Here is a 26,160-nt window from a genome sequence, read left to right as displayed (position 1 = left end):
TATAAAAAGTATTAATGAAACAGGGCAGAGTGCTGTCATTTAGGGTGCCTGCCAGCCACTTTCCCATCATACTCCATTCCACCCCCCAGCCAGCCATACCCTCCTCCCAGTATACTCCATTCCATCCCCCCACCCACCTCCAATTTCTGGTTCCCCAACCCCACTGAGCTATAGAGAAATTCTATGGCCATTGAGAATGCTCAGTGCTTGGAAGCCTCAGTTTGGTATGCTGGTTTTATTCTCTCCCTTGTTTACGGCTGCTGCACTTTATTGAGAATTTAAAGCCACCTATAAAACGTTTGCTATTCATCATAAAGTTGGTTAAAAACAACAACAGTTCTCACCTTCCTCCTTTTCTCAAAGTTGATCAGGCCAGCCTGAAAGAAAAGAAAAGCAGGTCGTTAAAACCCAGCGAAGGCCCCACCCCCGTCCCCAGCTGCCCGCCGGTTCAATTTCTGAGTATCCAAAATGTGGAAAAACTTTAAGAATAGGTAAGTTTGCAGCAAAAATAAAAGATTCAAGGATCTAATCAGAAAACTGTACTTTTCTGCAACCATCATTGGATTGTTGCTTTTTAGAAGGGAGAGTTCTAAGCATGATGTGATTCGTAAAAAAGAAGGATTATGAAATGAACCTGGAGATGCCAGGGATTTGAACCCAGAACCTTCTGCATGCAAAGCAGATGCCCTACCAATGAGCCACAAGTCTTTGCTGTACTCTGTTTAACAGGGGTGAGGAACCCATGGCCCTCCAAATGTTGCTGGAGTCCCATCAGGCCCAGGCAGCATTGTGTAACGGTCAGAGATGATGGAAAAAACCACAAGACTCATTTTTCAACGGCACTTGCATTTCAGATTTTCAACTGTACACCCCTCATGAGCAGGGGCTGTTCTCATTTTGGTGATGCTGTTTAGGCTTGCAGTTGAAATGGTTTCCCAATAACAAAAAATGCATTTAGGCACCCCTTTAAAATCTGTAGGAAGCTACAAATACCCACCAGGGGGCAGTGTGACTACAGGTAAAAAGATCTGCTCATGTGAGACTCTTAGGGAGACCTTATAAGGTTCCATCATGGAAACATTATGCAGTGGTGTGCCATTTCTTTACAGGAAAAAAATTAGCGCAACAGGGAATGTGGCAAAGGAAAGATTAGTTTGCTTGAAAGAGGGAGCGGGGCGGGGGGAAGGCTTGGTGATACTTACATCCACGTAGTCCTTCATGGCTGTGTCCAGCATCACTAGGTCAGTGAGGAAGGTGCCCAGGTAAGGGATGGTGCCTTGCATCACGCCCTGTAACAGGAGCCAAGGGGTTAAGATCAATGAGAGAGCCACCGTGTCCAGAGAGTCCCAACATGGGAGTTGGTTAAAAAATGAGAGATAAGGAAGCTTTGGCCCTCTGAACTTCAACTGCCTATGTTTCTGGGTCACTGGCAATGCTTGTAGGGGATGATGGGAAATGTAGTTCAGCCGTGTCTGGAGGGCCAAAGCTTCCCCGCCTGTAATAAAGAGGATTTCCACCACCACACATCAGGACCAAAGGTTCCACAAAATATGGAGTGCACCAAGGTCCCCCCCCCCCCCCGGGCTTGATCTTGGAAGAGGTATTCCCTCCACTCTCACTATAGGGGCAGCCTTCCATCTTTTGCTAGCAGAAAGGAATGCTGCAACTTAAGATCAGCAGGCCTTTAGCCCTCCAGACATTGCTGGACTACAACTCCCATCATTCCCGATTATTGGCCAGTGCTAGCAGCAAGGGCTGATGGGAGTTTGAGTCCTGGAGGGCCACAGAGGTTCCTTACCCCTGGCTTAGAAGGATCAAGTGAGAAGGTGAAACGAAAAACCTATTTCTCTAACCAAGAATCTGAAATTCTGCTGATATCTCCAAATAGCACAGACTTATGAATCTGGCTTGGTATTTCTTTATTGCATTTATATCCCATCTTTCCTCCAAGGAGCTAAAGGTGGCATACATAGTTCTCTTCTTGTTCTACCCACACAACAACCCTGTGAGGTGGGTTAGCCTGGCCTGAGGCTACGCAGTGAGCTTCCAGTGAGGATTTGAATCCTGACCTCCCAAGTCCTAGTCTGGCACCCTAACCACTAAACCACACAGCCTCTCTGGTAAAAAGTCCTATAAAACCCCATATTCGACTCACCATCTCCCGCTGCTGCTGCTGCCGTTTCTGAGCCCTCTTTGGGTTAATCTCTAGGGTGGCGAACTTGGAGGTCCCCTCCTGCATTGCCAAGGAAAGAGAGACAGGGAACCATTAATATGAGAGTCTGGGTGTACAGCATTCTTTCGAGATGACTGCAGTAATCATCAATAAACAAGAGTGGCAAGAGGGCCACAGTTCAGTCCCTGGTGGCATCTCCAGGTAGCCCTGGAAAAGACTATGCCCCCCCCCGCCTGAAATCCTGGAGAACTGCTGCCAGTCAGTGTAGACAATAGTGATCAAGATGGACTGAGCATTTGGCTCCGTATAATGAGGATCTGACTCAGTAGAAGACAGCTTCTTATTTATTTCAACCTCTTATTCAGAACCACGAGGACTAGAATCTTAGTTCGTTTTTAAGGGAAGGGCCACAGCTAAGTGCTACAGCATATGCTGTGGGTGCATTAGGTTCAATCCCCAATGGTATCTCCAGGTAGGGCTAGTGTGGCCCAATGTACAGCCAAGGGCCACAGGTGGACCTCAAAACCTTTTCTGGAAACCCTTGGCAACATTTAACACTCCCCCCCCCAAAAAACCTCCTTGCACTGCCTTCCCAAAGCTAGGTAAGCAAGGTGCTGGTTTGGAGAAGGCAGCACAAGGGCTGGGGGCATCAAATTTTGGCCTAGATACCCCCATGTCAAAATAGTATTGCCGCCCACCCAGTATGAAAAGTTGGACAGCCCTGGTAGAAAGGTTTCCTGCTTTAACCCCTGAGGAGCTGCTGACAGTCAGCGTAGGAAATACTGAGCTTGATAGATCAACGGTCTGACTTACAACCAGTATCAGGCAGCCTCCTATATTTCCTATGCAATGGTTTTTATATGCACAGTTGTATTTTTCATGCACGTTTAAAGTAGATTAAAGTGTTTGCAGGCTTGAAGAATCAGGCTTTCTGCAGTTAGGGAAGTGATGGGGAAATGCTTTGAAAAATGTGGACGACTGATTAAAGGGGGTATGACTAGATGACCCTTTAAGCTCTAAAATTCTATGATTCTGAGATGCGTAGTCGCACAGTGCGAGCAGATTAATGCTCACTTTCGTGTAAGCACACCACCATTAAATCAGAGCAAATGATCAGTAGAGGCCAGATTATGATCTACACTGCAGAAACTCTGTGCAAGAAAAGCCTGGATCAACTGCAGGAATCCTGGTTTAATGGAATCATGGAAGCAGGAGAGCATTTAAAAACTGACTACAAGGTGGGGTGTCACCCAGGGTCCGGGTCGCAAACCCCACCCATTGATTAGATGGATGAGCAGTAATTCTGGGAAAGCTTTGATTGCAGTTTGCTGATAAGAAGAGGGAATCCCTCTGGAATGACTCAATCAGTAGAGAACCAGATGATAATTCTTAATCTGAGGATCACGGGTACGAGCTGCACATTGCGCAAAAGATTGCTGCATTGCAGGGGGTTGGACTAGAAGACTCTCGTGGTCCCTCCCAACTTTACGACTCTATGATATTCTCTTCCCTGGTACGTATCTCTCACCCTCATCATCCTCACAGGGGACTCCTTAGCTGCTGAGTCCAGGAGGTGCCCAAGCCAAGCAGAGAAGAATCTAAAAACAGCTGTCTCTGCCCGGTTTGCCGCAACAGCACTAAAGGAGGCATGACCCATTCCCTAGCAGAAGAGGGGGATGGGAAGATCTCTCTCTGGATTTACAGTAGATCAACAAAAGGTTTCTGGTTCTCAGGTCACTTCCAGACATCCTGTTTCTTAAGCCTTCATCCTGATTTGTTCGCCCCAAGTTATTGTGAGTTTTTAAGATAACTGTTTTGCTGAGCATTATGCCAGGGAGTTAAAAGCCATCCATTATTTACTGAGAGTTATTCCTTGAAGCTGGCCCAAGGTCACACTCAGGTTGCTTCGTGACTGAGTGGGGAGGATTTGAACCCTGGTCTCCCAGGCCCTAGTCTGAGACACTCAGATATCTTTGCTAATCTTTTTATACAACTGTCTTTTTATCTGATATCTTTGCTAATCTACTTCAAACAACCCAGGGATTTCTCCCAATAAATCCTCATCTACCTTGTGACCAGTGGCGTAGGAAGGGGGGTACGGTGGGTGCGGGCCGCCCCGGGTGTCATCACTGGTGTGTGTGTGACAAAATGGCAAAAATATGAGTTTTTAAAATAAATAAATAAAAATTGGGCTCACAAAACTTTTTAGTTCAGTCAACAAACACAGCTAAATGTGGCTGGCACTGGGCACCACACTGCGGGGACCGGCACTTACAGCAGGGCCTAAAGCGTGCCCGAGCCATGCGTCTCTCCTGGGAGTGACGTGGTGGCTTGGGCATCTGCAGGCTCTGTGCTGCCTGAAACAGTAGTGTGGGGCTTGCGTCTGTCCACCACCTCTCCCCCAGCCGCCCTACAGCTGAGGGGGAGGCAGCGGAGAGGCTTTGTGCAGTGCGCCCTGCCCTGGCTCGCCCCGCCCCCCAGGCGCAGGGTGTGTGTGCCACCCCGGACACCCGAGCGGCTAGTTACGCCATTGCTTGTGACCTATCTCCAAGCTGGCCAGAGAGAGAGGAGAAATCACACAACCACTCCACTTTCATGGAGGATAAATGGACCACAGAAGTGAGTGGTGATTTTCGGCCTACCCCTTTAGAAAAACCCTTTCAGATCCTCTAAGAGACAACTTTGCTGTGTCTTTGCAGAATCCAGCTGCTTTGTATTTAATCCATTAATTAGTGGAGGGAAAAACCCCTGAGGAGTGGTTGCCAGACTAAAACATCTCCAAAGGTAAGGACATAAGTAATGGAAAGAGGGTGGGAGTCTCACTTAGCAACTTCCATGACAACGGATGTATAAAGCAAACAGCCAAATGCCAACATCACGGACACTGACCAATCAGTGCTGCACATAGGAGGATTTTAGGATAAAGCTGTAGACATTATTTCTTGCACACCCCCAGCAAAGAAAAGCATATTCCAAATGCCTGAATGCCTGTCACCCAATAAAATCTTCCACCTGGCTTCACCCCAAAACGGGTAACAGTTCTCATCAATCGGTCACTTCACAACATTCCTGCCCAGGGCAAATGAAATAAAGCTTTCAAGCATCAGTGGGACCAAACCGATCAAGCACATGTGTCTTGCACATTTCTTTACTTTTTATTATTAGCAGGTACAGTGGTACCTCAGGTTAAGAACTTAATTCGTTCTGGAGGTCTGTTCTTAACCTGAAACTGTTCTTAACCTGAGGCACCACTTTAGCTAATGGGGCCTTCCGCTGCCGCCACACGATTTCTGTTCTCATACTGAGGTAAAGTTCTTAACCCAAGGTACTATTTCTGGGTTAGTGGAGTCTGTAACCTGAAGCGTCTGTAACCAGAGGTACCACTGTATTTTAAAAGCAGGTATCTTACCTTAATGAGAAGCTCCCGACTCAAGGAATGGTTGTTCTCATCTGAGAAGATTTCTGACAGCTCGTGGAAAGTGCGGAAGCTTTCTCTGTCAAGAGGGAACAAGGGTATCACTAAATCAACGTACTTCTGCTTTCAACAAGTCTTCTAAGCTGGAGATTTCTATCCCACTTGGTATCTATATTGGTTCCGAAAACATTTTTCCATATGCCATTGCTTTAACTGTATTTTATACACGTAATGTTTTAAATCACTTTTACATAACACAATACTGCATTGCAGCGGGTTGGTCTAGATGACCTTTGGGGTCCCTTCCAACTCCACAATTTCACAAGTCCATGATTGCTCTAGTCAATTACAGGAAGGGCCATAGCTCAGTTACAGAGCACCTGCTCTGCATGCAGAAAGTCCCAGGTTCAACCCCCAATGGCATCTCCAAGTAGGGCTGGGAAAGAACCCTAATGTGACACTCCAGAGAGCTGCTGCCAGTCAGTGTAGACAACACTGAACTAGATGGATCTATGTTCCAACTCAGTATCAGACAGCCTCCTATATTTCCCATGTCACTGTTTTTTATAGACACCACCGTATTGTGGATTTGCTTCAAGATGCTTCACAGGAAGCACTTCGATATGCATGGATTTCAGAAATCCTTACAACAGCAATCACACTGTGCAGCAAGCCAATGCTATTATCCCTTTGCTGCAGGTATGAGTTTGAAATAACAGTTGCCTTGCCTGCAACCGCCCAGTGAATGTGTAGCAGAGGCAAGATCTGAGATGGAAGACTTGGTGGTGCTGACACCCAAGAGGGATCTGCAGTGCATGCACTTTCTCCCCCTGCACCCAAATTCTTCCTTCATACCCTACTCACCGGGAGACCTCATCCCATGTCTTCTTCAACCTGTGAACAGCGTTGCATTGCAGGGCAGAGAGAATGGCCCGGAGGGAAGAGAAATTCTTTAGGATCCGGCATTCCTGGAGGAGCACAAGGAAAAACAGTGGGCGTTAGAATGAGCTAGAAAGAGGAGATGCACACGCAGAGGTTAAAAAAAACCCCTTATTGTGGGTTAAGGGTTAGGCAGTTGTTTCCTGGATCCTCTGCCCATCATTTGAACTGCTATCTTAATTTCCTGGAATGGATTAAGTTCTGTGGCATATACATATACATATGTGTGTTTGTGGGGGGGGGGGGGAGAGAGAGAGATAGATAGAGATTTGCATTTAGGTGACCCAAATGTTGCAGTCAAAAGGAAATGCAAATTAAAACTCCCTGGTTACAGGTAAGCAACAAACTAAAAACTTGTTGCCTATGTTGAGTTTTGCTGCACTTAACAGCAGTGTTAGTAGCGAAGAACGTAAAAATGTAAGCAGAGCCTTCTGGATCAGGCCACTGGTCCAGCATCCTGTTCTCACACTGGCCAACTAGGTACCCTGTTGAGAAGCCTAAGAGCAGGACTTGCTTGTGATCCCCAGCAACTGGAGTTCAGAGGCATCCTCCCTCTTGGCAGTGGAAGCAGAGCACAGCCATTGAGGCTAGTAGCTGATGGTAGCCCTTCTCCTCCATGAATCTGCCTAATCCTCTTTTAAAGCCACCCAAGTTGGTGGCAGTCACTGTCTTCTGTGGTGAGGGCTAGAAACTTGATTGAAAAGAAACACCCCCCAAAAAAAACCCAACCACCCATGTTCTTGAAATGCCCCATTCCAAAACATAATTTGGATTGAGTCCCATCTCAAACCACAATACTATTTATTTATTTTTTTGGAGGGGTCTACAGCCAAGCAACCTACCCGAGCTACTTGAATCCAGTGGTCCACCACCTTGGCTCTTTGCTGTGGCTTCAGGGCCCGGTCCCCAAGGCAAGTTGAAATGATGCAGTTGGTGACACGGTTAAACTGGGAGACGGTCGCCCGGATGGTGGGGGCCAAGTGCTCCTTGCCTTTCTTATCCCGCTGGGACCAGATGCAGCCAAGGCAGTGATAGGGAACCACCTTTTTGAAAAGCTCCTGCAACAGAGAGGCATTAAGACAAGGATCAGGAAAAGCAAGGATGGTGGCTTGAAGAGGGCAAGTTGTCATTCATTTACAGTGGAGGCTCGGGTTGCGAACGTGATCCGTGCAGGAGGCATGTTCGCAACCTGCAGCGCCACGTCTGCGCATGTGTGGGTTGCGATTCGGCGCTTCTGTGCATGCACAAAGCGTGATTTAGTGGGTCTGTGCACACGCCGAAACCCGGCAGTAACCCGTTTCAGTACTTCCAGGTTCGGCACGGTGTGCAACCAGAAAACGCACAACCTGAAGCGTCTGTAACCTGAAGAATTTAATGCCCTTTCCAAGGGTTTTGGAGGAGGAAGAACATAAGCACATCAGAACATCCTGCTGGGTGCATCTTGTCTAGCATCTTTTTTGCACAGCGACTAGCCAGATGTCCACAAGTGTGACCTGAGCACAACAGCATTCTCCCCTCCTGCGGTTTCCTGTGACTGGTACCCAGAGGCATGGCTAAGTTGCCTAAGGCTTTATGAGCCAAAACTGAATTGAAACTGGAAGAAACTGATAGCCAGTGCAGCCAGGTCGGCATCCATGTCATATGCTCATTCCATCTAGTCCTAGTGGGAAATCTGGCTGCTGAACTCTGGGTGAGTTGCAGTTTCCAAAAAAAGTCTTCAAGGCCAGCCCCATGCAGCAATCTAACTCAGAGTAATATCTTCTGTACGAGAGCGGGTGGGGGTGGGGATTGTCACAGAAAGCACGCCCGGGCTGAATCAGACACTCACGGCATCCATTAGTGTGAATTGTTCGGCCACCATCTCTGGCGAGAAAGAGAGGAAATCTAGCTTGCCTTCTCCTAGCCCATTCTCCTCTTCTAGCCGCAGGGTGCAGCTGGCATGGTCCACAGCTGGGAGAGACAAAGGGACAGAGTCAAGGCATGGAGCAACTGGCAGGAAGGCCAGCAGAGGACAGGGCATCTGCCATCGCTCCCCGACCCCCAGCCCAATCTAAGCACAGATCAGAGGGGCTATAAAAGGAAGTGGCAGAGAACACCCTTCGCAGGAAGAATTCAATCCTTGGCATCTCCAGCTAAAAGGGTCTCGTGGAGTCAGGCTGAGACCATCTCCAAAGCTGAAGGCCTGGAGGCAGCTGCTGCCAGTCAGACTAGAGACTATAGGCACCTCTGATTTTGTATGTGTTCAAAGAACATGTGACTATGCATGCATGGGCCATTTTTGGACCAGCCACAATGGGGGCATAACAAGCTTATGTGTGCTCCATGATGTCCTGGAATGCAACCCCTGCACAAATCAAGGGTTGCCTGCACATGTCCCACCCACCCCAACCACCAATGGCCATTTTGGACTGTAGCTGTAGTCCAAAATCTCTGGAGGGACCAGATTGGTGAAGTTTGGCCTGTATGATGGAAGGGGGGCATCGCTCAGCTGTAGGGCAAAAGTCTTGCATCTGCAAGGCTCCAAGTCCAGTCCTTGGGATATCCAGATAAATGGAGTTGTGGGTGGTGGGGGAGAATCCTCTCTGCCTGCCTGTGACCTAGCAGAGCTGCTGCCAGTCAGAGTTAGCGGCCCTGGGGTATGTGGAACGACCGGCCAATGCACTGGAATGCAGCTGCTTAATCTTAACCTGGCCTTTCTTGCCTATGGAGCTCAGGCAGGCTGCCCCACCCATTCCTGTTTGCTATCTTATCTCCACAACAACCCTGTGAGGTAGGCTAAGCTGAGAGAGAGAAAGAGAGAGAGAGAGAGAAGCCCTGCTCACCTTCCGCCTCCACCTCGGCCCGCTCCTGCTGCTGGAACTGCGTGAAGAGGATGCGGGCTCTCCGCTCCAGGTCTGAGCCTGGGATGTTGAGCCGCACATAAATTATCAGCTGCTTCAGGCAGGCGTAGTCCGGAGGCTTGCGGAAGTCTTCGGAGTACTGATCCAGCCAGGCACCCAGGATGGACGAGATGGTGCTGAGGAGGAGGAGGAAGAATAAGAAGTTGGGCTTCCTCCACAAGCCAGGCCAATGGGCGTTTAAGAGGGTTGCATTGCACCCCAAAAGGGGGGAGGGTTGACCTTGAGGGGTGGGGATCCTCCGGCCCATGGACCTAATTGCTCCACCCCTTTTGACTAAGTCCCATGCCTTATGTATGTGACACCCCAGGTACGGAGGCAGCTGAGCCAAAGGAGGCAATGGTCCCTGATCGTCCACATGGGCATCTGACATCGGGGTGATATCAGGTGACTGACAGATGGGCAGCCCCAGCGGGAGGGGGGGCATGGGAAGTTGAGGATCTGTGGCCCTCTGGCTGGATCCAATCCCTCACCCCCACTTCCATGCACAGAATCCAGGCTGAAGAAGGGTTCCTCACCCCTGTCCTGGGGTAAACCACTTCTGAATCTTTTACTGTGTCTCTTGCACGCACACAAAATATTGCCATGCTGGTTAGAAATCTGAGGAAGTTGCCCAGCACTCCATCCCTGCTAAGGTATCTAAGATGGTAGCCTCCAGGTGTTGTTGGACTACAACTCCCATCAGCCCCTACTAGTTTGTTCAACGGTGAAGGAATGATGGGAGTTGATGTCCAATGACGTCTGGGGAGTACTACCTTGATTACCCCCTGTGCCATCACTCACAGGCCAGACACTTACTTTTTCAGCTCCAGCCTCTCGTCCACTGCATGCCTGGGGTGGTCTCCGTTGACCTGGAGGTGCAGTTTGCCATATCTAGAGGACCAGGGAAAGCCAATCAAAGCTTTGTGATGCACACACATGCGTTTCAGGGATTACTTGCCCCCAAAACAGTTCCGACTACCAGCATGGTCAGGCATGATGGAAATTGTATTATCATTTCATTTCATTTATGAATCACCCCCCCATGAGCTGTCTCACAAAGCCATTTAGAATAAAACAACATTGCACTGGGTAAAAAAAGAATAAAGATTCCCATCCTCATCCGTGGTGGATTTTGTACAGGGCTTTCAGAATAACCTTTCTGAGGTAATAACTGCTATTTTTATCAATCACTGTTTATTTCACCAGTGAATTGCTCCTCCTCATCCAGAAGTGATTTACCAAAAAAGCAATTGTGAATATAAAAATGGTTTAAAACCATGGCTCATCCATAAAAATCAATCCAGTGGGGTTCAAGATTTTGGAAGGCTTTCATCGTCAGCAGGTGCTGAAAAGAAAGTAGGGAAGGCACTTGTCTGATGTGCAATGAAATGGGGTTCCAAAGGCTCAGTGTCACCCCACTAATGGCCTAATTTTGATGGACAGGCCTTCTGGTAGGATGGCATCTGCAGAATGCCTTCTCCTGCAGAATGCAGTGATTGGCTGGGTATTACTATTATTGCATTTATAACTCACAATTTCCTCCAAGAAGCACAAGGTGGTGTACATGGTACAACCACCTTCCTATTTTACCCTCACAACACCCCTGCGAGGTAGGTTGGGCTGAGAGTGACTGGCCCAAGGCCACTCCATTGAGCTTCATGACTCCATAGGAATTTGGACTCCCCAAGGTCCTAGGCTGACACTCTAACCCCTATGCCACACTGTAGTAGAGGAGGAGATCTTTCAGGTATCTGGAGGAGTCCACAGCGACTACCATGCTACACCACTAACTGCTCTTCCCGACAGCAGTTTGGACTCAGGAACTGGTGTCTTACCCCACAGAGCCCCACAAGGAGAGAGAAGGCAGAAGATTACCTGTTCAGAAGGAGGTCCAGGACCTGCTTGGTCGTAGCAAAGGCACGGTATGTACAGAGGAAGATGGTGACGTAGGTGGAATCATTGCCTTTGAATGCAGAGACGAGGTATTGCACCAGCTTCTCCAGGGTCCCGGCTTTGATGGTCCGCACCTTACAAGTCTCGTACAGGTTTAAGGCCGACTCGTTCTCAAACTGTGAAAGGGACAGAGAATTACATGAGCCGCTGCTTCAAGGGGAGTTGTGGAAGCCGTTCTAGTGCTTTTCCAGCTGCACTGGCTCCCGGTGGAGAACAGGGTCAGATTTAAGGTGCTGGTTTTGACCTTTAAAGCCCTTCACGGCCTAGGACCCTCGTACCTACGGGACCGCCTCTCCTGGTATGCCCCACGGAGGACCTTAAGGTCCATATATAGCAACACCCTAGAGGTCCCAGGCCCTAAGGAAGTTAGATTAGCCTCAACCAGAACCAGGGCCTTTTCAACACTGGCTCCGGCCTGGTGGAACGCTCTGTCTTATGAGACCAGGGCCCTGCGGGATCTGATTTCTTTCCACAGGGCCTGTAAGACAGAGTTGTTCCACCTGGCCTTTGGCTTAGAATCAGTTTGATTCCCTCCCCCTCTTTCTTTTTCCTTTCTCCTCCTGTGAAGAGGCTGCATCCTAATATTTTAATGTTGTATTTTAATCTTTTTAAATTGTATTTTAATCAACTTGTTTTTATTATTGGTTGTTAGCCGCCCTGAGCCCGGTCTTGGCTGGGGAGGGCGGGGTATAAATAAAAATTTATTATTATTATTATTGAGCTGTGAAGGTGTGGGGGGGAGACATTACCCCTCCAAATGTTGCACCGGGTAACATCACTAGGAGTAAGTGCATATCAGGTCCAACTTCCATGTATTATCTGAGAGGCAATGGATTCCATGTCTCTAGCACAGTGTTTTTCAACCACTGTTCCGCGGCACACTAGTGTGCCGCGAGATGTTGCCTGGTGTGCCGTGGGAAAAATTGAAAAATTCGAAAGAATTTTTTTTTAAAAAAAAAAGTCGAATTTTCGCCCACTAGGCGGGCGCTGGACTGTGTCCACCCTATTTTCCATCCATCCTGGGTGGGGATCAGATTGGATGGGATCGGATGAGAGCGGACAGGCGGTCCGCTCTCATCCGATTCCCCATAGAGAGCAGCGGGGCTCTGACATCTCCCTCTCCGCACACCGTGGTGGTGTGCCTCGTGATTTTTTTCATGAAACAAGTGTGCCTTTGCCCAAAAAAGGTTGAAAAACACTGCTCTAGCAAAGGACAGCCCTGTTCCACTGGTCAAACACTCAGAACAGCCCTGTAAGGCAGGCGACTTTAGTTGCCTCCACACCAGAGACAGAAAGTTGCACAGGTTCTGAGGTGACATCACAACTAGTGACCTGCAAGCTCATAAAAAAGTCACTTTCGGCCACAGTGCCCTGTCTGTTCTTGCGAAAGTATGGAAGCCTTCACTTACCCCCAGCCATCTCTGCCCCTTGTTGGCTGTGTGGTGGAGCTGGACTTTCCGGAGCGAAATGCTATAGATCACGCCATCTTCCACCTCTTCTCCGATCTCCTGAGTGGAGCTCTGCAAAGGGATCAAAGAAACAGAAAGAGATGGGCAAGTGGGCCTAGTAAATAAAACATATGCACTGTTTTTGTCAGCTTCATGGGTACAAAATGGCAGCCCAAAAGGGATTAGCTCAGGCACAGGCAAACTCCGGCCCTTCAGATGTTTGGGACTACAATTCCCATCATCCCTGACCACTGGTCTTGTTAGCTAGGGATGATGGGAATTGTAGTCCCAAACATCTGGAGGGCCGGAATTTGCCTATGCCTGGATTAGATGTTTTCTCCATCTCAAGGCTCCCCAGCCAAAAGGCAGCCATATTTCAAGAGAACGTCCAGATCACAAGAGCTCCACAGAACATGGTAGATGTCCCTTATTTTGAAATACTGCCCAAAAAATCCTGCAGTTTGGGGGCTGTGGCTTTTGACACACCCACATTTTTTAAAGTTTAAAATCTATTCACTGCCATTGAATCTCAAACCAGGACAGAGCTGGGGGGGGGATTGGGAGAACATTTGGAAATCTAAGAAAACTGTGGTAGGCACCACTAAATGCCCTTTTAACAGATAAGTGTCTGAGTTCATGCACTGGGGGGGAAAATACACTTTGGAACTCCCTGCCTATTGACATCAGGCAAGTGCCTTCACTGTACTCTTTCTGGCACCTGCTTAAAACACCTTTGTTTAGATGAGCCTATCCACATATTTAGGAAGCAGAAACAAGTTTCAATCTGTTTTTAGTAAATAACAATGATGAAAGATAAAAAATATATATATTGAAAGATGTTCCAGTAGCACCTTAAAGACGAACTAAGTAAAAGCTTTCTAGGTATGAGCTTTCGTGTGTATACACACTTCTTCGGATACTGTTTTAGGTTATTGTTATTTTAATGTTTAAGAAATAATAATAATAATAATAATAATTTTTTATTTATACCCCACCCTCCCCAGCCAAGACCGGGCTCAGGGTGGCTAACAACCAATAATAAAAACAAGTTGATTAAAATACAATTTAAAAGATTAAGATACAATATTAAAACAATTAGGGAGCAATCTCATCATAGGAGGAGAAAGGAAAAAATAAAAAGGGGGAAGGAATCAAATTGGCTCCAAGCCAAAGGCCAGGCGGAACAACTCTGTCTTACAGGCCCTGTGGAAAGAGATCAGATCCCGCAGGGCCCTGGTCTCAAGAGACAGAGCGTTCCACCAGGCCGGAGCCAGTGTTGAAAAGGCCCTGGCTCTGGTTGAAGCCAATCTAACTTCTTTAGGGCCCAGGACCTCTAGGGTGTTGCTATATATGGACCTTAAGGTCCTCTGTGGGGCATACCAGGAGAGGTCTTACATTTTTGTTGCTAATTGGTAATTTTATTGTTCTATCTTTTTCTGGTAAACTGTTTCAGTGATGATGATGATTTTTTTTTTTTACCATCAAGCAGTGTATAAATTTCATTACAATTTAAAAAAATAAAAATAAAAAATTCATTCGCATGTTCTCAATATGCCAGGCTGCAAAGAAGTATCGCACAGAGGCTTTTCATTTGTGGAAGCTGGTTGCGAATGGTGTACTGCCACTTAACAGGGGTTGGGGTTACATGTCACAAAAGCAAGGGTTACAATAAACTGTTGCTGTGTGAATTGTTTCTGTTCAGATAGATTTCTAACTAATCAACCATGCTCTTTTCCTGGATACTTTGTTCTACCTTTACTCACCACTCAATTTTCTCGGTGTCCCCTTCCCCTCGGACAAACAGCATTTTGTGGTTACCGAGAATGCTCAGTTCTCATTGGGCTGTTTTTGTGTGTGAGGGGGTTTCCCTCAAGGTATGTTATTGTACTTCTGCAAGCCTTGAGATTTCCCCAGAGCATGCCACACACCTTCCTCATATTTCTTCCTTGCTCCATTTTGGAAACAGAGCTGTCACAATTCGGCATCAGAGCTTGCTATTGTTATTAAGAACGTAATCTAAAACTTGATCTAAGTTTACCAATCACCACAAGTTTATGCCTGCAAAAATCACTGCAAAATAACTGGAAAACAATCAAATGGCATTTTTAAATGACAACAACAACAACAGGAAGCTGCACATCTTACAAAGTTTACATAACATTTTAGAAAGCAGCAAAACACATGAGATATTAAGTACACTGGAAAAAGTGACTTTATAAATTAGTGGAATGATAAGATTGTTATATTTTTTCAGTGCTTTGTTTATAGACATATAGTTATAGCTGTTTATTATGAGAACTATATGACTCCCCCCCACAATAAGAAATTTGTTCTCTTTCCACTATAAAACCTCACGCTTAACAGATAATCAGCAAACTTTTTGAATAAATATCTTAATGGTTATGTCAAATATATCAAACAATATCCTTTCTTATATGAATGCTATTAAATGTAATCAAACTGTCACTCCCACTCTGTCTTTATATTTGATGTATTCATACAAACTTAAGTGTTATGCTTAGTTTTTGTAAATTTAGAAGAAGAAGAAATCACAGCACAGAAGTGGAATATGCAACAAATAGTTGCAGCATTGAGAGCTCACGTTCAGGGTGCCAGCCAGACAGCGCACCCTCTTCCAGGATGCTCCATTCTTTCCCTCCTCCTGCATGATTTACATGCATGCCTCAACAGAACATAAAACTGGGAAAGTATGTGCGCATGGACTTTTCCAGTGTTATTTCTCCAGTTTATAGATGATGCGATTTTGGGGAGTGGGAAATTGGAAACTGCCTTCAACCGACTCAGACCACCTGGTCCACCTCAGTATTGACTGGCAGTGGCTCTCTATGGCAGAGCTTTCCAAACTGTGTGTCACGACATGTTAAGTGTGTTGGCTGCAGTGTGTAGGTGTGTCGTGGGAACGCTCCCTGCGCTACCCCCAGGGCTGGAAAGGGGTTAGTTTATCCTCCAGTTTGCTAGTAAAACTGAATTGCTGTGTTGTGAAATGAAGCATGTCTAAAAAGTGTGTCCCCAACATGAAAAATAAAAAAATGTCCAGTAGAACCTTAGAGACCAAGTTTGTTCTCGGTATAAGCTTTTGTGTGCGTGCACACTTCTTCAGATACTGAAGAATCTGAAGAAGTACACAAGAAAGCTTATACCCAGAACAAACTTAGTTGGTCTCTAAGGTGCTACTGGACATTCCCCCCTGCCCAACTAAAACAGACCAACACGGCTCCCTACCTGAACCCAACATGAAAAGTTTGCAAAGCTGATGCTGTACCACTGAGCTACAGCCTTAAGAGTGGGAAAGACCCCACAGGGCCACTTAATTACTAAAAAATGTTTGTTCCCTAATAATGAACTCAGTGTTTGCACACTCCACCCTCATGTCTTTAGAGGTGGGAGAAAGAAAATGTTTCCCTAAGGGAGGAACTCTGCCCATGCTCAGAAGTGCCCCAGGTGCCAGCATCTCTCAAACAACATAAACATTCATGCCTTGGGCAGGAAAGGGCTATATGAGCTCAACTAGGTCCTGGAAGGTGGTAGTGGTGAAGTAAAAATGACCCCTTGACAAGAGGGGTGGAGACCTCGTGAGGAGGAACTGTGTATGCATCTGTGGCGAAAGAATCAGCCCCACAGCAGGGAAAGTTACAAAACTGTTCCCTGAGCGCTGTTTGACAGAGGAGGAGGAGGAAGGTTGAAGGAAGCCAAAACCACGGGAATGGTGGGCAGTTTCCTGGAAAGCCAAGACAGAAAACACACAAACCTTTCTTTTAAGGCAAACAAAAAACAATAACAAAACCCTTATCCTCTAGAGAAGGCACAAAAGCAGGTGTCAGCTTGAGCCGGGTCCAGACCATATCCTCTTATCAAATGACAATATGATAGAAACACAGCAGCGTTTGCGGAGTCACTTTATATATATTTAAAAAGTCAAAGATACTTAATGACAAATCCCAAACAGGTAAAAATTGAAATGTAAAGCCTGATTTAAAAAACCCCAAGAGTGTGGTTAGCATGCCAGACTAGGACCTAGGAGGCCAGGATTGAAATTCCCACTCAGCCATGAATTTCATTGGGTGACTATAGCCCAGTTGGTTAGAGCAGGCATAGGCAACCTTCAGCCCTCCAGTTGTTTTGGCCTACAACTCCCACAATCCTTAGCTAATAGGACCAGATGTCAGGGATGATGGGAATTGCAGTCCAAAACATCTGGAGGGCCGAAGGTCTCCTATGCCTAGAGTGTGGTGCTGATAACACCAAGGTTGCAAGTTTGATCCCCATATGGGACAGCTGCATATTCCTGCATTGCAGGGAGTTGGACTTGAATGATTATTCTCAGGGTTACAATTCTATGATCCTATGACCTTGGGCCAGTTAATCACTATGAGCCTAACCTACCTCACAAAGTTGTTGTGAGGGTAAAATGGAGATGTGAAGAACTGTATAAACCACCTTGCGCTCCTGGGGGCGGTGGCAGGGGGGGGGAGTTGTGGAATATAAATGCAAAAAGAAGAAGAAGAAGAAGAAGAAGAAGAAGAAGAAGAAGAAGAAGAAGAAGAAAAGAAATGAAGCTTTGCAAAATTGTCTGTATTCAGAAGAAAATTGCATACAAAAATGTGTACAGTAGAAGTAATTTTCATAAAAACGCTGCTGGGTTTTAATGAGGACTTTTAAAAATAATACCGCAAATTGATGTGGAAATCTGGAGGAGTGAACTGAAGATTTGGAATACAGTATGAGTAACCGAGAAAAACAAGAGACCACACAAAATCTGACTCACAAGCTGCAGAACGCAGATGAGTTGGCAGATGGGAAATGGTCTCTATCTCTCTCAAACTCTCTCAACTTATCACATCATCTTTTACTCCTGAAAATGAAACCTGCTCTTGCCTCAATCATTTCCCCCTCTTGACATCAGAAACCCAGGATTTGCCTGCTGTCATGGGTGGTAAAAGTGCCCAGCATAAGCCAATATCTCAAGGCTACAGGTACAATAAATCAGAGCATCTCACGGGTTCCTCACTGGTGTCAACAGTTTGGTACAGTGGCTAGTGTGTGTGACTAGGACCTGGAAACCAGGGTTCAAATCCCCACTTGGCCAGGCAGCTCACCTTGGGCCAGTCACTCACTCTCAGGCTGACCAACCTCACAGGGTTGTTATAAGGATTAAATGAAGAGGAGGAGAACTATGTGCACCACTTTGAGCTCCTTGAAAGAAAGGTGGTCTGTAAATACAAGGAAGGAAGGAAGGAAGGAAGGAAGGAAGGAAGGAAGGAAGGAAGGAAGGAAGACACTTGCAGGCTGCTTGTGCAACCCTCATTTCACCAACTGTGTGTGAATGTCCATCATGGAGGCCGTAAATCTCCATGGGACACAGACATGAAGGAGATGAAAGGGAATTCTTGCTGGCTTCAAAAACCGTCATGGGGGACTTCTAGTTTATTACAGTGGTACCTTGGGTTAAGAACTTAATTCATTCTGGAGGTCCATTCTTAACCTGAAATTGTTCTTAGCCTGAGGTACCACTTTAGCTAATGGGGCCTCTCACTGCCGCTGTGCAGCCACTGCACAATTTCTGTTCTCATCCTGAAGCAAAGTTCTTAACCTGAGGCACTATTTCTGGGTTAGCGGAGTCTGTAACCTGAAGCGTCTGTAACTTGAAGTGTCTATAACTCGAGGTACCACTGTATTCCATTTGTATCCCACCTTTCCTCTAAACAGAGTCAGGTGGCATCCATGGTTCTTCATTTCTACCCCCACAAAAACACTGTGAGGTAGGTTAGTGTGTGTGTGTGCGTGTGCGTGTGTGTGTGTGAGAGAGAGAGAGAGAGAGAGAGAGAGAGAGAGAGAGATGGTAACCAGTCAAAGGGGGAGAGAGAGAAGAGAGAGAGAGGTGGTAACCAGTCAAAGGTCACTCAGTGAACTTCACAGCTGAGCAGGGCAGATCTGAACCCGGCTTTCCCACATCCAGGTCTGAACCTCTAACCCAGAGCTTTCCAAACTTTTCGTGTTGGTGGCATACTTTTTAGACATGCATCATTTCGTGACACAGTAATTCAGTTTTACTAGCAAACCGGAGGTTGAAACTAATCCCTTTCTAGCCCCGGGAGGAGCATGGGGAGCATTTATGTGACACACCTACACACTGAAGCCAAAACACTAACATGTCGTGACACACAGTTTGGAAAGCTCTGCTCTAACCCTTAGACCATCTTGCCTCTTGTTTTTCTAACTCAGATCAGCAATCTACCTTTGTATGTTCAGGAAAGGGAAAAACAAACAGACACGTGATCAGACATCTGGGGTGGGTGGGTGGGTGTCAAGCTGAATCAACAAGCCAGGCCCCACCCTCTGGACAAATGCCAGTCCCTTTGGGTCAGGTCCCAGTTACCAAAATGAAGTCGTCACTAAGGGAAGCTCATTGTGTTTATTGACCCTCTCCCTCCCTCTCTCCAATACAGACTGTAGAGGGGGGAAAGACAACTAAGGTTTTGTGATACAGCTTGAATATCTCTGAATGGTTTTACATGTTCCAGAACAAAATCTGAATAAGCTTCCTGTATAGCCACACTGTGTAAACAAATCACATTGGTCTAAACTGACTGCATTCCAAAAGTTATAGATTCAAATCACCCATGACTTCACAATACAGTGCACTCCAGAGGTCTGAGACAGGAACATGCTCCCCAATAAGTCGCTGTCTCCATTTTGACTTAAAGGTGGAGTGTCTGTTTTTTATATGCAGATGGTCCCAGGTTCAATCCCCAGCATCTCCAGTTAGGGCTGAGAGAGCCTGCTGCCTGAAACCCAGGAGAGCTGCTGCCAGACAGTGTAGACAACACTGAGTTACATGGATACCAATGCTCAGTAGAGGACAGCTTATTATGTTCCTATCTCAACAACAGCTCTGGCAATTAGTCCCTGTGTCCTGTGGTATCTTCTTTCTGATCAAGCATTCTTAAATTATACGTGTGGTGTGAGGACCAACAGATGGACAATGAAAGTGGACCCCATGACACCTGGATGGGGACACCTGCCTTGAAGCAGCACATGAGAGAAGGATCTATGGGGTCTTGGTGGACCACAAGCTAACCTGAGTCAACAGTGTGATGCAGCAGCAGCAAAAAGAGCAAATACTATTCTAGGCGCCTAGTGTCCTGATCAAGCGAAGTAATAGTACCACTCGATTCTGCCTTGCTCAGACCAAACCTGGTACTGTGTCCAGTTCTGGGTACCTCAATTTAAGAATATAGACAAGCAGGAATGTTTGCAGAGGAGGGTGACCAAGATGATCAAGGGTCTGGAAACCAAGCCTTATGGAGAACAGTTGGGTCTGTTTGCCTAGAAAAGAGGAGACTGAGAGGAGATATGATAGTCACCATCAGATATCAAGAGCTGTCACATGGAAGATGGAGCATGCTTGTTTTCTCCTGCCCTGGAGGGTAGGACTCGAATCAATGGCTTTAAGTTACAAGAAAAGAGATTCCGACTAAACATCAGGAAGAACTTTCTGGCAGTAAGAGCTGTTTGACAGTGGAACCTCCCTTGGGGGGTTCTGGGCTCTCCTTCAATGGAGGTTTTTAAGCAGAAGTTGGATGGCCATCTGTCATGGATGCTTTAGTTGGGATTCGTACATTGTAGGGGGTTGGACTACAGGGGGTCCTTTCCAATTATAAAGTTCTATGAACCCCATTGGTTGCAAAGAGACATATTTAGAATAATCTAGTCCAACCCCCCTGCAATGCGCAGGATCACAGCTATTTAAAGTTTGGAAGGATAAACACCCACCATCTATTAGAGCTATGAAGATCCTGTGGCCCTTTGTACATTTGAACACACAACTGTCAATCTCATTTAGACACCTATCTGGGCATACAGAATGCCTGTGTTAACTTACACGCATAAATCAGAATCAACTAGGTATTTTTTTATTGTCACGTGTCCACTGACAACGCTTCCTCCTTTTCTTGATAGAGTTGCAAAAATTGAAATTAAAAAGGCGGTTCTTATTAATAAAGTCACTCTGAAGTGGCAAATGCTTAGTTGGCAAAGGCCGTTATCAAGGAACTCAAAAGCAAGAATGGAAAGTTGACTCGGCAGTTATGATGAAGGCTCAACCTCACGAGGTCCCCGGCTGCGAGGAAAAGCCCCAGAATGGAAAAAGTGCTCACTCCGTTTCCTTCCCCTTTTGCAAAATTTGCACAGCCCATTCATATATATATATATATATATATATAGAGAGAGAGAGAGAGAGAGAGAGGGAGGGGGGGGAAACGGAAGTTAATGAACAGAGCAATAGAAAAATAAGAAAGCCAAGCATCACGCAATACTGGCAAAACTCATTGCTTGCCTTGGGGTTTTTCCTCTTCTTTTCTGGGAGGTTGTTCCAAGCAAAAGCTCTTTTGCTGAGCACATTTGTTCTTTGATTCCTTCCCAGAAATGGGGAAATCAAAACAAAGCAGGAACAGGAACAGCTGGAAGTCTCAGCTTGGCACCTGAGATAATATTTCTGGGTAAAGACCCCCCCCCTTAAGTCATTTTATAACTTACATAAAACAAATAGAAGTTATAGCTATGGATGAAAATTAAAAGATGAAAAACAAAACTATAAAACTGGCATGGGGTTAAAATAACAACATCCAAGTCATGAGAGGAAAAAAGTGACGATGCATGTTATCCGCATATAAAGAATAGTAGTGCTATTGGATTATCAAGTGTAATTCCAGATTCGCCTGGCTGATGACAAAGGCCATCTTGAAAATGATCCTTCCACTGTCTAATGGTATAGGAAGTGCTTGGAGGTTCTAGTCCTTGTCAAAACCTCAAATTATGTCTAATTTTCTCCATTATAAGCTCTATTTCAGAGTCAGCGGCACCAAGCGTCCAATGTAAGATTTGGGGCAGCTTTCCATTGAGTTGCAATTCTGAGATAACATTTCTGATCTGGGACTGCACATAAAGGAACTATTTGCTGCCCTTATTGTTGCCTTGTGATGGTTTTGTGCTAGCAAGGGTGAGGGGTCCTGCTCATTTTCGTAATGGTGAATCCTACGCACTTGAGAACGTAAGAAGAGATTTCTGGATCAGGCTAATGGCCCATCTGGTCCAGCATCCTTTTCTCACAGTGACCACTGGATGCCCCAACAGGAAGCCCACAAACAGAATCTGAGCACAATAATCATATTCTCCCTTCCTGTACCTCCAGCAACTGCTATTCAGAAGCATTATCACCTCCAACCATGGAGCCACAACACAGACATCATGGGCAATGGCAATCAATAGCCCTCTCCTCCATGAATTTGTCTAATCCTCTTTTAAAGCCTTCCATGTTGGTGGCCATCGATGCCTCCTGTGGGAGTGAGTTCCACAGTTTAACAATGTGCTGCATGAAGAAGTCCTTTCTTTTATCTCTTCTGACTCTTCCAATATTCATCTTCCTTGGATGCCCACGAGTTCTAACGTCGTAAGAGAAGAGAAACTTTCTCCATACCACATGCAATTCTATAAACTTCCTACATGTAACCTTTTGGTCACCTTTTCTCTAAACTAAAAAATCCCAAACGCTGCAACCTCTCCTTATAAGGGAGTTGCGCCATCCTCTTGATTATTTTTGTTGTCCTTTTCTGAAACCTTTCCAACTCTATATCCTTTTTTTTTTTTAAGGTAAGATGACCAGAATTTGCTTTATGATGCTTATATTATTGACGCCATGCCCTCAGGGACATCACTTAGGGGATGGGTGTCAGGCTCCAAATTCACAGGGTAAATTACCCTACCCATTTAGCCACCTCCTAGCACTTCCTATATGGTAAGTTAGTCACAACCAACAGGCGGCATGTTAACTTTAAGAGGACTTCAGGATCACTCTGAATTCAGCCCCTTGACAGTTTGCATTCACCACTGCTGGAGAAAACAGTGTCCATTCTAAAAATAAAAATAAAATCTTTTTTTTAATACATAGAAAACATCAGGTGGAAGATCAAAAGTCTTGGCCCAGTTAAAGTCTCTTCTGCCTCAGCCAAGGATTCCCTCAATTTTTCACAGCGCAGCAGAAGGACAAGAGTGTTTTTAGCAAAAAAGGCATTAGCCACTTTGTGGCTGCCCAGTCTATCCCAGAGAGCTTCAATGGGGAGGAGAAGAGGCGAGAAGTTCACCATGGGAGGGTTTTGCTAGGTGTGAACAGCATAAACCACACAAATCTCTTTGCATGTTGAGCACAAGGCCCATTTCACAAAGAGAGGGCAACACGTCTCAGCTGACAGGCCATGCGTTTCAGAAGGCTGTGGGGGTGTATGTCAAGGATGCGGGAGCCTTTTTCAACCCTAGGGCCACATTCTCTTCTGGGCAACATTCTGGGGGACATGTACCAGTGGTGCGCAAGGCCAGAGGCAGATGCGGGGAGAGCAAAAATAGTGAACACACACACACACCCCTCTATTCTGCATCCAGGCAAGCAAGCTGCATGATTAGAACAAGGACATATCCCACCAAGGCTAAAGCCATCAAAAGAGGGTGTTAGACAAGGCCAAGGAAGAGGCGTGCTCTGGAGAGAATCTTGAAGGCCAGATATATTGGTCCCCAGGGCCGAGGTTCCCCCTCTTCTCTAAGTGAACACGACTTAAGAGAATTCTGCTTCCAAAACTAGAAACTCACAAAAGGATTATCACAGATTTTTAGAGTTTAGAAGACATTTTGAAGTCTGACTTAAACGCTTAGATCTGCAATGCAAAGATATCCAGATTTTTCCAATGCACCTGTACTTTGATGGGGCCGTATAAATTACCACCATCGATTTTGGCTCCATGGCTGATGTTGAGAGCTTGGAATGGGGCTAGGTAATACAGGTGCGGTAGCTGCAGTTTTAAAGTGGATTCTGTCCAGAATCTCAGTGTATTGAAAGCAAGCTATTAAAGGGACAATTGTGGGCCTTGCTGGAGCTCTGCTTAAGTGCCCATTAGTCACCAAAAACAAATAATGAAATATTATTACCCTGCAGGCAACAGAGGTGCTTAGGGAGGTTATTTTTAAGTGGAGGAGCAACCCAGACAGAAATATTGCTGCAGTTAAGTTTGTTCCTTCCGTCCTGAAGTCGATACAGGCCAAATCAAATGTAAAAGGTGTATGTGTACAGTGGTACCTCGGGTTAAGTACTTAATTCGTTCCGTAGGTCCGTACTTAACCTGAAACTGTTCTTAACCTGAAGCACCACTTTAGCTAATGGGGCCTCCTGCTGCTGCTGCGCCACCGAAGCACAATTTCTGTTCTCATCCTGAAGCAAAGTTCTTAACCTGAAGCAATATTTCTGGGTTAGCGGAGTCTGTAGCCTGAAGCATATGTAACCTGAAGCGTATGTAACCCGAGCTACCACTGTACTGTTTTAGACACACATGTGGAAGGGGTGGAGTGAAAACTGCTCCTTTGAGAGCAGTTTTCTCTGTGTGTCGAAACCTCCCTGCATGTGGAAAGCTAGTAGTTTCAAACATACATACCAAGAGGGCTAGCTTTCTCCAGGAGGGAAGATTCAAATCACACATGCACACCTGTTTGGACTGAGACAGAACTACCCCTGCGAGACTGTGTGTGTATTGCTTCTGTTTTCCTAACACCTTGACACTGAGGGGAAAACCCCCCGAAAAGAAGGCTTAGCCATCTTGGATGAGTCGCACGTTCCATCAAGCTTCCATCACTGTGATTAGCACCTTTCATCCGCTGTTACTCTATGGCTGCAGGCTGCAGTGACTGTTACTACGGCGACAATATTTTTAGGATGACACATCACTCTGTGCAGGGAGTTAGTGATGCCAACTGTAACAATGATCGGAGCCATCGAAAAGCCATTAAAAAACCCCACACATTTAAAATCCTCCTGGGCTGCAAATTCACAAATCCCTCCTCCCACTGAACAGTTCATCTGGGCCTGCTTGCTATTCCCCACGCTGCAAAGCGTGACAACACCATACATTTCTATGTATATAGGAAGATATACACACATCCCTAATTCCTTCAGCTCTGATTCAGTTTTCACTCAACACAGAGACAGAAAACTTCAGCAAGCAGCAGCGGCTCTTACATAAGCTATGACATGACTCAATTTATAGCTTCAAAAATACCCACACAATGTGTACTCAATTTACAAAAAACAGTCTGTTTTCTCTCGGACAGAAATTTAAAGAGAAAAGAGAAAAAGAACTATTTGCTAAGTTTCCTTTTTCAAAACAGGAACAAGCCTGCAGTGTTGACAAAAATGAAAAAGAAAATCACCCACATTTTCCCATACAAACTACAGTCTAGTCTTGATACAGAAACCATGAGTTGTTCCCCAAAACTATCAAACGAAGTTCATTTCTCCAAGGTTTGGTTTGCTGCTCTTGCTCCAGGCCTTTGTAGTTTGAGGAGCAATCTTCCCTGGGTCTCAGGTAGGGATGTCTCCCAGCCGTACCTGGAGATGCCAGGGATCAGACCCGGGGCCCTACTGCATGCAAGGAAGATGCTATTCTTTGTGTTTGTGGTGGGTTTTGGCAACAAGCAGTCACCACTTATCTTTCAACAGCAGCAGCATATCAATTCTAGCACAAAAGCCACAATAAGCACCAAAGGACTTGGCAAATGAGGGGGAGGTCCCTGGAAAATCACCTGCATATCTATTAAGGAGCCCCAGCTAGACCCAGAATTATGGGCAAATGCTGGTTGCACATGCAAGAAGAGAGTGTGGGGGCAAAACGCTGCAGAATTATACATGGTTCCATCTTGGCAGCCCCCCCCCCCGAGCTAATAGCTTTCAGAGGGAAAGATATAGCAAAATAGAACTTCTTGGAACAAACTCATAAAAGCTAAAAACTAAACCAAACCAGATCAAGGCTGGCATATGATGTTGTTACCATGACAAGAAAATACGGTAAAGCTGGTTATCCACATTATTTGCAATAAGTTACAGAAAGGTAAGCGGGGGGTATTGTCATAAAAGGCTTTCATATTTTTAAACAAAATAGGAGCAGGAAATTCTTTCAGTTCTGCCTTCCTTCCTGCCCTCGGAGCCAAGAAAGAAGAGTCCAAAGGGCCTATTAAAATGTTTTAGCTTAGAAGGCAGCATAAAGGGGGGGGGGTCAGCTAGCATATTTGAGAGGTCAGTTGCAAATGCAATGCAGCTGGCTCGCTCATCCAAGGGTGTGATGAGCTGGCGGGGGGGGGCACCAATGTTTTGGGGGGCCCTGAGCACAGTAGCTAACTGGAGAAACTATTGCACCACAATAGATCACTTCTTTCAAGACGCGTTTCGGGGTTGGGAAGGGATCCTGTGGGAGCCAAGATCTGCCGTTCATCTTCTGCTAAACTTGACCTCTCCTTCCC

The 26,160-nt window shown here is 46.0% G+C and overlaps 1 protein-coding gene across 5 annotated transcripts in view; it reads right to left on the bottom strand.

Moving 5' to 3' along the window:
- Positions 1-26,160, bottom strand: part of RALGDS (ral guanine nucleotide dissociation stimulator) — a 94,576-nt gene that overhangs the window by 8,501 nt on the left and 59,915 nt on the right. For all 5 annotated transcript variants that reach the window (XM_081179198.1, XM_081179195.1, XM_081179197.1 and 2 more), the window contains exons 2-12: positions 12,769-12,879; positions 11,282-11,475; positions 10,223-10,297; positions 9,350-9,543; positions 8,356-8,477; positions 7,370-7,585; positions 6,453-6,556; positions 5,583-5,667; positions 2,156-2,233; positions 1,203-1,289; positions 345-377 (exon numbers count right to left, since the gene is read on the bottom strand). In XM_081179198.1, the coding sequence (XP_081035324.1) occupies positions 345-377; positions 1,203-1,289; positions 2,156-2,233; positions 5,583-5,667; positions 6,453-6,556; positions 7,370-7,585; positions 8,356-8,477; positions 9,350-9,543; positions 10,223-10,297; positions 11,282-11,475; positions 12,769-12,879 (1,299 nt within the window). The remainder of the gene's footprint in view (positions 1-344; positions 378-1,202; positions 1,290-2,155; positions 2,234-5,582; positions 5,668-6,452; positions 6,557-7,369; positions 7,586-8,355; positions 8,478-9,349; positions 9,544-10,222; positions 10,298-11,281; positions 11,476-12,768; positions 12,880-26,160) is intronic.

This window comes from Podarcis bocagei (assembly GCF_964188305.1).
Source record: "Podarcis bocagei genome assembly, chromosome: Z".
NCBI classification, from domain to species: domain Eukaryota; kingdom Metazoa; phylum Chordata; class Lepidosauria; order Squamata; family Lacertidae; genus Podarcis; species Podarcis bocagei.
Note: the sequence above shows the minus strand (reverse complement) of the source record. Positions and strands in the feature narration are given on the sequence as shown.